We start from the raw sequence: 10,919 nt of genomic DNA, 5'->3' as shown, positions 1-10,919 counted from the left end.
TACTGCTGCTCTGGGGGGAAGATGCTCTATAGTCTGGGTTAGAGGAGGAAGATGCTCTATAGTCTGGGTTAGAGGAGGAAGATGCTCTATAGTCTGGATTAGAGGAGGAAGATGCTCTATAGTCTGGATTAGAGGAGGAAGATGCTCTATAGTCTGGGTTAGAGGAGGAAGATGCTCTATAGTCTGGGTTAGAGGAGGAAGATGCTCTATAGTCTGGGTTAGAGGAGGAAGATGCTCTATAGTCTGGATTAGAGGAGGAAGATGCTCTATAGTCTGGATTAGAGGAGGAAGATGCTCTATAGTCTGGATTAGAGGAGGAAGATGCTCTATAGTCTGGATTAGAGGAGGAAGATGCTCTATAGTCTGGATTAGAGGAGGAAGATGCTCCATAATCTGATGTTAAATCAAACGGCTCAGAAACAGAAACTCGTCACTATTTCGATGCAGAAATGGTCACGAATTAATCCTCCAGTGAACATGTTTCGTGAACTGGTAATAGTGAACTGGTAATGGTGAACTGGTAATGGTGAACTGGTAATAGTGAACTGCTAATAGTGAACCGGTGACGGTGAACCGGTAATGGTGAACTTGTAATGGTGAAATGGTAATGTGAACTGGTAATGGTGAACCGGTGACGGTGAACCGGTAATGGTGAACTTGTAATGGTGAAATGGTAATGTGAACTGGTAATGGTGAACTGCTAATAGTGAATCTGTGACGGTGAACTGGTAATGGCGAACTTGTAATGGTGAAATGGTAATGGGGAACTGGTAATGGTGAAATGGTAATGTGAACTGGTAATAGTGAACTAGTAATGGTGAAATGGTAATGTGAACTTGCAATGGTGAACTGGTAATAGTGAAATGGCAATGGTGAACTGGTAATAGTGAACTGGTAATGGGGAACTGGTAACGGTGAAATGGTAATGGGGAACTGGTAACGGTGAAATGGTAATGTGAACTGGTAATGGTGAACTGGTAATAGTGAACTGCTAATAGTGAACCGGTGACGGTGAACTGGTAATGGTGAACTTGTAATGGTGAACTGGTAATAGTGAACTGCTAATAGTGAACTGGTGACGGTGAACTGGTAATGGTGAACTGGCAATGGTTAAATGGTAATGTGAACTGGTAATAGTGAACTAGTAATGGTGAAATGGTAATGTGAACTTGTAATAGTGAACTAGTAATGGTGAAATGGTAATGTGAACTTGTAATAGTGAACTAGTAATAGTGAAATGGCAATGGTGAACTGGTAATGGTGAAATGGTGAACTGGTAATAGTTAGCCGGTGATGGTGAACTGGTAATGGTGATATGGTAATGTGAACTGGTAATGTGAACTGGTAATAGTGAACTGGTAATAGTGAACTGGTAATAGTGAACTGGTAACTGATGCCTTTGTGTCGACAGGAGGCAGAACAGATTCATGATAACCTTCAACATGTGTAACCCTAACTAACCCTTTAACTAACTAACCCTTTAACATGTTGAACCCTAACCTAACTAACTAACCCTTTAACCCTAATTAACCCTTTAACTCTAACTAACCCTTTAACCCTAATTAACCCTTTAACTCTATCTGACCCTTTAACATATTTAACTCTAACTAGCCAGTGGAAGTGCAGCTGATGATCTTTTTCTGATCTGAGAAATGTTTTCCAGAGAAAGTTACTTTAACTCAGGAGTATCCTCTGACCTCTGCTTGCCGTGTTTCTCTTTCTACTTCCTCCAACTTTCACAATAAAGCTCGTTGGCTTTGCAGCCTTTGAGTAGTTTCAGAGTTGTTCAGTTTCTCAGGCCTCCAGCAGGTTTAGCCCCGCCCCCTCGGGTTTAGCCACGCCCCCCCTGTGTTGAGTCCTTCCTGTGTGTGTCACCACATCCTTCCTCCCTGCATGGCGACACGTCTAACCTGCGGTTCTGCTGCAGATCGTCTCTGCGGTGCAGTACTGCCACCAGAAGCACATCGTCCACCGAGACCTCAAGGTGAGTCCAGCAGGCGGCTGCACAAACAAACAAACAAACAAACACCTCAGCAGCTTCAGCTGCAGGAACTACCAACAAGCACCTGCTGCTGTTTGGATGAAATGAGATGAAAGAGTGAAGGAGAAGATCAGAAGAAGCACTTTATTGGCCAGATGTTTCACATCAGCAATGAAGGAAACATGAAAGAGTGACGTTTACCTCCAACTCTTCATTCCACATCGGAAGAGGAAATACAGTTAATACAAGACTGCTGGGTTCAGGTGCAGCGCCACCTGGTGGAGCAGGAGGTCTGGGGTTCAATGATGGAGGAGGGCGGATCCTCCTGGAATCTCCAGGATCCTCCTGGAATCTCCAGGCCTAATTATTCACAGATTTCTAGAGATGCGAGATGAAAAATAGAATTTCTGGTTTAATAAAGAAGAAATAAAGAATAAAAATCAATCAACAGTCGGCAACCAGCCATTCAGGACAGGAAGTGGTTCCACCTTCAGAGGAACTGGTGGAACCGCTTCCTGTGAAATGGTTCCACCAGTTCACAGGAAGACATGATCTCAGCTCTTCTGAGGATAAAGAACAGTAGTTGCAGGAGGAGATAAAGAACAGTAGTTGCAGGAGGAGATAAAGAACAGTAGTTGCAGGCGTTGGCCACCAGGAGGAGATAAAGAACAGTAGTTGCAGGAGGAGATAAAGAACAGTAGTTGCAGGAGGAGATAAAGAATAGTAGTTGCAGGCGTTGGCCACCAGGAGGAGATAAAGAACAGTAGTTGCAGGAGGAGATAAAGAACAGTAGTTGCAGGAGGAGATAAAGAACAGTAGTTGCAGGAGGAGATAAAGAACAGTAGTTGCAGGAGGAGATAAAGAACAGTAGTTGCAGGAGGAGATAAAGAACAGTAGTTGCAGGAGGAGATAAAGAACAGTAGTTGCAGGAGGAGATAAAGAATAGTAGTTGCAGGCGTTGGCCACCAGGAGGAGATAAAGAACAGTAGTTGCAGGAGGAGATAAAGAACAGTAGTTGCAGGAGGAGATAAAGAACAGTAGTTGCAGGAGGAGATAAAGAACAGTAGTTGCAGGCGTTGGCCACCAGGAGGAGATAAAGAACAGTAGTTGCAGGAGGAGATAAAGAACAGTAGTTGCAGGAGGAGATAAAGAATAGTAGTTGCAGGCGTTGGCCACCAGGAGGAGATAAAGAACAGTAGTTGCAGGAGGAGATAAAGAACAGTAGTTGCAGGAGGAGATAAAGAACAGTAGTTGCAGGAGGAGATAAAGAACAGTAGTTGCAGGAGGAGATAAAGAACAGTAGTTGCAGGAGGAGATAAAGAACAGTAGTTGCAGGAGGAGATAAAGAACAGTAGTTGCAGGAGGAGATAAAGAATAGTAGTTGCAGGCGTTGGCCACCAGGAGGAGATAAAGAACAGTAGTTGCAGGAGGAGATAAAGAACAGTAGTTGCAGGCGTTGGCCACCAGGAGGAGATAAAGAACAGTAGTTGCAGGAGGAGATAAAGAACAGTAGTTGCAGGCGTTGGCCACCAGGAGGAGATAAAGAACAGTAGTTGCAGGAGGAGATAAAGAACAGTAGTTGCAGGAGGAGATAAAGAACAGTAGTTGCAGGAGGAGATAAAGAACAGTAGTTGCAGGAGGAGATAAAGAATAGTAGTTGCAGGCGTTGGCCACCAGGAGGAGATAAAGAACAGTAGTTGCAGGAGGAGATAAAGAACAGTAGTTGCAGGCGTTGGCCACCAGGAGGAGATAAAGAACAGTAGTTGCAGGAGGAGATAAAGAACAGTAGTTGCAGGCGTTGGCCACCAGGAGGAGATAAAGAACAGTAGTTGCAGGCGTTGGCCACCAGGAGGAGATAAAGAACAGTAGTTGCAGGAGGAGATAAAGAACAGTAGTTGCAGGCGTTGGCCACCAGGAGGAGATAAAGAACAGTAGTTGCAGGCGTTGGCCACCAGGAGGAGATAAAGAACAGTGGTTGCAGGAGGAGATAAAGAACAGTAGTTGCAGGAGGAGATAAAGAACAGTAGTTGCAGGAGGAGATAAAGAATAGTAGTTGCAGGCGTTGGCCACCAGGAGGAGATAAAGAACAGCAGTTACAGGAGGAGATAAAGAACAGTAGTTGCAGGAGGAGATAAAGAACAGTGGTTACAGGAGGAGATAAAGAACAGTAGTTGCAGGAGGAGATAAAGAATAGTAGTTGCAGGCGTTGGCCACCAGGAGGAGATAAAGAACAGCAGTTACAGGAGGAGATAAAGAACAGTAGTTGCAGGAGGAGATAAAGAACAGTGGTTGCAGGAGGAGATAAAGAACAGTGGTTACAGGAGGAGATAAAGAACAGTGGTTGCAGGCGTTGGCCACCAGGAGGAGATAAAGAACAGTGGTTGCAGGAGGAGATAAAGAACAGTAGTTGCAGGAGGAGATAAAGAACAGCAGTTACAGGAGGAGATAAAGAGCAGTAGTTGCAGGCGTTGGCCACCAGGAGGAGATAAAGAACAGTAGTTGCAGGCGTTGGCCACCAGGAGGAGATAAAGAACAGTGGTTGCAGGAGGAGATAAAGAACAGTAGTTGCAGGAGGAGATAAAGAACAGTAGTTGCAGGAGGAGATAAAGAATAGTAGTTGCAGGCGTTGGCCACCAGGAGGAGATAAAGAACAGCAGTTACAGGAGGAGATAAAGAACAGTAGTTGCAGGAGGAGATAAAGAACAGTAGTTGCAGGAGGAGATAAAGAACAGTAGTTGCAGGAGGAGATAAAGAACAGTAGTTGCAGGAGGAGATAAAGAACAGTAGTTGCAGGAGGAGATAAAGAACAGTGGTTGCAGGAGGAGATAAAGAACAGTGGTTACAGGAGGAGATAAAGAACAGTGGTTGCAGGCGTTGGCCACCAGGAGGAGATAAAGAACAGTAGTTGCAGGAGGAGATAAAGAACAGTAGTTGCAGGCGTTGGCCACCAGGAGGAGATAAAGAACAGTGGTTGCAGGAGGAGATAAAGAACAGTAGTTGCAGGAGGAGATAAAGAACAGTAGTTGCAGGAGGAGATAAAGAATAGTAGTTGCAGGCGTTGGCCACCAGGAGGAGATAAAGAACAGTAGTTGCAGGAGGAGATAAAGAACAGTAGTTGCAGGCGTTGGCCACCAGGAGGAGATAAAGAACAGTAGTTGCAGGAGGAGATAAAGAACAGTAGTTGCAGGAGGAGATAAAGAACAGTGGTTGCAGGAGGAGATAAAGAACAGTGGTTGCAGGAGGAGATAAAGAACAGTGGTTGCAGGCGTTGGCCACCAGGAGGAGATAAAGAACAGTAGTTGCAGGAGGAGATAAAGAACAGTAGTTGCAGGAGGAGATAAAGAACAGTAGTTGCAGGAGGAGATAAAGAATAGTAGTTGCAGGCGTTGGCCACCAGGAGGAGATAAAGAACAGTAGTTGCAGGAGGAGATAAAGAACAGTAGTTGCAGGCGTTGGCCACCAGGAGGAGATAAAGAACAGTAGTTGCAGGAGGAGATAAAGAACAGTAGTTGCAGGAGGAGATAAAGAACAGTGGTTGCAGGAGGAGATAAAGAACAGTGGTTGCAGGAGGAGATAAAGAACAGTGGTTGCAGGCGTTGGCCACCAGGAGGAGATAAAGAACAGTAGTTGCAGGAGGAGATAAAGAACAGTAGTTGCAGGAGGAGATAAAGAACAGTAGTTGCAGGCGTTGGCCACCAGGAGGAGATAAAGAACAGTGGTTGCAGGAGGAGATAAAGAGCAGTAGTTGCAGGCATTGGCCACCAGGAGGAGATAAAGAACAGTAGTTGCAGGAGGAGATAAAGAACAGTAGTTGCAGGCGTTGGCCACCAGGAGGAGATAAAGAACAATAGTTGCAGGAGGAGATAAAGAACAGTAGTTGCAGGAGGAGATAAAGAACAGTAGTTGCAGGAGGAGATAAAGAACAGTGGTTGCAGGAGGAGATAAAGAACATTGGTTGCAGGAGGAGATAAAGAACAGTGGTTGCAGGAGGAGATAAAGAACAGTAGTTGCAGGAGGAGATAAAGAACAGTAGTTGCAGGAGGAGATAAAGAACAGTGGTTGCAGGAGAAGATAAAGAACAGTGGTTGCAGGAGGAGATAAAGAACAGTGGTTGCAGGAGGAGATAAAGAACAGTAGTTGCAGGAGGAGATAAAGAACAGTAGTTGCAGGAGGAGATAAAGAACAGTAGTTGCAGGAGGAGATAAAGAACAGTAGTTGCAGGCGTTGGCCACCAGGAGGAGATAAAGAACAGTGGTTGCAGGAGGAGATAAAGAACAGTGGTTGCAGGAGGAGATAAAGAACAGTAGTTGCAGGAGGAGATAAAGAACAGTAGTTGCAGGAGGAGATAAAGAACAGTAGTTGCAGGAGGAGATAAAGAACAGTGGTTGCAGGAGGAGATAAAGAACAGTAGTTGCAGGAGGAGATAAAGAACAGTAGTTGCAGGAGGAGATAAAGAACAGTGGTTGCAGGAGGAGATAAAGAACAGCAGTTACAGGAGGAGATAAAGAACAGTGGTTGCAGGAGGAGATAAAGAACAGCAGTTACAGGAGGAGATAAAGAGCAGCAGTTGCAGGCGTTGGCCACCAGGAGGAGATAAAGAGCAGTAGTTGCAGGCGTTGGCCACCAGGAGGAGATAAAGAACAGTAGTTGCAGGCGTTGGCCACCAGGAGGAGATAAAGAGCAGTAGTTGCAGGCGTTGGCCACCAGGAGGAGATAAAGAGCAGTAGTTGCAGGCGTTGGCCACCAGGAGGAGATAAAGAACAGTAGTTGCAGGCGTTGGCCACCAGGAGGAGATAAAGAACAGTAGTTGCAGGAGGAGATAAAGAGCAGCAGTTGCAGGCGTTGGCCACCAGGAGGAGATAAAGAGCAGCAGTTGCAGGAGGAGATAAAGAACAGTAGTTGCAGGAGGAGATAAAGAACAGTAGTTGCAGGAGGAGATAAAGAACAGTGGTTGCAGGAGGAGATAAAGAACAGTAGTTGCAGGCGTTGGCCACCAGGAGGAGATAAAGAACAGTAGTTGCAGGAGGAGATAAAGAACAGTAGTTGCAGGCGTTGGCCACCAGGAGGAGATAAAGAACAGTGGTTGCAGGAGGAGATAAAGAACAGTGGTTGCAGGAGGAGATAAAGAACAGTAGTTGCAGGAGGAGATAAAGAGCAGTGGTTGCAGGCGTTGGCCACCAGGAGGAGATAAAGAGCAGTAGTTGCAGGCGTTGGCCACCAGGAGGAGATAAAGAGCAGTAGTTGCAGGCGTTGGCCACCAGGAGGAGATAAAGAGCAGCAGTTGCAGGAGGAGATAAAGAACAGTAGTTGCAGGAGGAGATAAAGAACAGTAGTTGCAGGCGTTGGCCACCAGGAGGAGATAAAGAACAGTAGTTGCAGGAGGAGATAAAGAACAGTAGTTGCAGGCGTTGGCCACCAGGAGGAGATAAAGAACAGTGGTTGCAGGAGGAGATAAAGAACAGTGGTTGCAGGAGGAGATAAAGAACAGTAGTTGCAGGAGGAGATAAAGAACAGTAGTTGCAGGGGGAGATAAAGAACAGTAGTTGCAGGAGGAGATAAAGAACAGTGGTTGCAGGAGGAGATAAAGAACAGTAGTTGCAGGAGGAGATAAAGAACAGTAGTTGCAGGAGGAGATAAAGAACAGTGGTTGCAGGAGGAGATAAAGAACAGCAGTTACAGGAGGAGATAAAGAACAGTGGTTGCAGGAGGAGATAAAGAACAGCAGTTACAGGAGGAGATAAAGAACAGCAGTTACAGGAGGAGATAAAGAACAGTGGTTGCAGGAGGAGATAAAGAACAGCAGTTACAGGAGGAGATAAAGAGCAGTAGTTGCAGGCGTTGGCCACCAGGAGGAGATAAAGAGCAGTAGTTGCAGGCGTTGGCCACCAGGAGGAGATAAAGAACAGTAGTTGCAGGCGTTGGCCACCAGGAGGAGATAAAGAGCAGTAGTTGCAGGCGTTGGCCACCAGGAGGAGATAAAGAGCAGCAGTTGCAGGCGTTGGCCACCAGGAGGAGATAAAGAACAGTAGTTGCAGGCGTTGGCCACCAGGAGGAGATAAAGAACAGTAGTTGCAGGCGTTGGCCACCAGGAGGAGATAAAGAGCAGTAGTTGCAGGCGTTGGCCACCAGGAGGAGATAAAGAGCAGTAGTTGCAGGCGTTGGCCACCAGGAGGAGATAAAGAGCAGGAGTTGCAGGCGTTGGCCACCAGGAGGAGATAAAGAACAGTAGTTGCAGGCGTTGGCCACCAGGAGGAGATAAAGAGCAGCAGTTGCAGGCGTTGGCCACCAGGAGGAGATAAAGAGCAGTAGTTGCAGGCGTTGGCCACCAGGAGGAGATAAAGAGCAGCAGTTGCAGGCGTTGGCCACCAGGAGGAGATAAAGAACAGTAGTTGCAGGCGTTGGCCACCAGGAGGAGATAAAGAGCAGCAGTTGCAGGCGTTGGCCACCAGGAGGAGATAAAGAGCAGTAGTTGCAGGCGTTGGCCACCAGGAGGAGATAAAGAGCAGCAGTTGCAGGCGTTGGCCACCAGGAGGAGATAAAGAGCAGCAGTTGCAGGCGTTGGCCACCAGGAGGAGATAAAGAGCAGTAGTTGCAGGCGTTGGCCACCAGGAGGAGATAAAGAGCAGTAGTTGCAGGCGTTGGCCACCAGGAGGAGATAAAGAGCAGCGGTTGCAGGCGTTGGCCACCAGGAGGCGACCTGCAGTCAGCAGTGTTTGTCCTGCAGGCGGAGAACCTGCTGCTCGACGCCGACATGAACATCAAGATCGCCGACTTCGGCTTCAGCAACGAGTTCACGCTGGGGAACAAGCTGGACACGTTCTGCGGATCGCCGCCTTACGCCGCGCCGGAGCTCTTCCAGGGGAAGAAGTACGACGGCCCCGAGGTCGACGTATGGAGTCTGGGCGTCATACTCTACACCCTGGTCAGCGGATCGCTGCCCTTCGACGGACAGAACCTCAAGGTGGGACCGGAGGCGGGGGGGGGGGGGGGTGGTTCTGGTTCCTCATGTCTGACAGCTCTTCCTCCTCCTCCTCCTCCTCCACTTCCTCCTCCTCTTCCTCCACCCCTCCTCTTCCTCTTGCTCCTCCTCTTCCTCCACCCCTCCTCTTCCTCTTCCTCCTCCTCCACCTCCACCCCCTCCTCCTCCTCTTCCTCCACCCCTCCACTTCCTCTTCCTCCTCCTCCACTTCCTCCACCCCTCCTCTTCCTCTTCCTCCTCCTCTTCCTCCACCCCTCCTCTTCCTCTTCCTCCTCCTCCACCTCCACCCCCTCCTCCTCCTCTTCCTCCACCCCTCTTCCTCTTCCTCTTCCTCCTCCTCTTCCTCCACCCCTCCACTTCCTCTTCCTCCTCCTCCACTTCCTCCACCCCTCCTCTTCCTCTTCCTCCTCCTCTTCCTCCACCCCTCTTCCTCTTCCTCTTCCTCCTCCTCCACCTCCACCCCCTCCTCCTCCTCTTCCTCTTCCTCCTCCTCCTCCTCCTCCTCCACCCTGCAGGAGCTGCGGGAGCGGGTTCTCCGGGGGAAGTACCGGATCCCCTTCTACATGTCCACCGACTGCGAGAACCTCCTGAAACGCTTCCTGGTGCTCAACCCGACCAAGCGGGGGACACTCGAGGTGAGGGAGGACGCAGACAACGTAAATATACCTCTCACTTCTTAACACCACCCCCTACCCTACCCTACCCTAACCCTACCCTACCCTACCCGTCCCTCCAGATGTCTAACCGTCACATCAGACACAGTTAAAGTCACAGCCACACCTTTTAAAGCGTCTTTCCCCCCCGTTCTAACCCTACCCCTACCCTACCCTACCCTACCCCTCTAACTGACTTTCTCTTGCAGCAAATCATGAAGGATCGATGGATCAACGCAGGATTTGAGGAGGACGAGCTGAAACCTTATTCTGAACCTGAGCTGGACATCACTGACCAGAAGAGAATAGGTGAGGGGGGGGGGGGGGGGGGGAGAGGAGGGGGGGAGGGAGGGAAGAGGAGGAGGCAGAGGAGCTGAAGCCTTATTCTGAAGGAACCTGCAGGTTAGTGTTGAGTACTAACCTGCAGGTTAGTGTTGAGTACTAACCTGCAGCACTCGGCACTAGTGAGATATTGTTAATTGTTGTGCTGATAGAGACTGGAGATCAAAGGAGGCTCTGCAGAGTCTGAGTCTTTCATCTTGATCGTCTTTTTATCTCTTTTTGATTAAATGGAGGTTCAGGATTCTCCTGTCTGCTGCTAATTCTGATCATGAGACGACCTCACATAGTTAGTAAGGTCAGAGTCACTCACATAGTTAGTAAGGTCAGAGTCACTCACATAGTTGGTAAGGTCAGAGTCACTCACATAGTTAGTAAGGTCAGAGTCACTCACATAGTAAGGTCAGAGTCACTCACATAGTTAGTTGTGGTCAGAGTCACTCACATAGTTAGTAAGGTCAGAGTCACTCACATAGTTAGTAAGGTCAGAGTCACTCACATAGTTAGTAAGGTCAGAGTCACTCACATAGTTGGTAAGGTCAGAGTCACTCACATAGTTAGTAAGGTCAGAGTCACTCACATAGTTGGTAAGGTCAGAGTCACTCACATAGTTGGTAAGGTCAGAGTCACTCACATAGTTGGTAAGGTCAGAGTCACTCACATAGTTAGTAAGGTCAGAGTCACTCACATAGTTGGTAAGGTCAGAGTCACTCACATAGTTGGTAAGGTCAGAGTCACTCACATAGTTAGTAAGGTCAGAGTCACTCACATAGTTAGTTGTGGTCAGAGTCACTCACATAGTTAGTAAGGTCAGAGTCACTCACATAGTTGGTAAGGTCAGAGTCACTCACATAGTTGGTAAGGTCAGAGTCACTCACATAGTTAGTAAGGTCAGAGTCACTCACATAGTTGGTAAGGTCAGAGTCACTCACATAGTTGGTAAGGTCAGAGTCACTCACATAGTTAG

At 47.9% G+C, this 10,919-nt stretch overlaps 1 protein-coding gene across 7 annotated transcripts in view; it reads left to right on the top strand.

Annotated features, from left to right (window-relative positions):
• Window positions 1-10,919, top strand: part of mark3a (MAP/microtubule affinity-regulating kinase 3a) — a 39,754-nt gene that overhangs the window by 9,283 nt on the left and 19,552 nt on the right. For 4 of the 7 annotated variants that reach the window (XM_080522110.1, XM_080522108.1, XM_080522106.1 and 1 more), the window contains exons 7-10: window positions 1,928-1,984; window positions 8,706-8,942; window positions 9,476-9,616; window positions 9,823-9,922. In XM_080522110.1, coding sequence (XP_080378236.1) covers window positions 1,928-1,984; window positions 8,706-8,942; window positions 9,476-9,616; window positions 9,823-9,922 — 535 coding nt within the window. The remainder of the gene's footprint in view (window positions 1-1,927; window positions 1,985-8,705; window positions 8,943-9,475; window positions 9,617-9,822; window positions 9,923-10,919) is intronic. The other 3 variants (XM_080522112.1, XM_080522109.1, XM_080522107.1) reach the window with 1 other exon arrangement.

The sequence above is a fragment of the Blennius ocellaris genome, assembly GCF_963422515.1.
Source record: "Blennius ocellaris genome assembly, contig: SCAFFOLD_76, whole genome shotgun sequence".
NCBI classification, from domain to species: Eukaryota; Metazoa; Chordata; class Actinopteri; order Blenniiformes; family Blenniidae; genus Blennius; species Blennius ocellaris.
The sequence above is the reverse complement of the archived record's forward strand: the minus strand, read 5'-3'. Positions and strand labels throughout refer to the sequence as shown.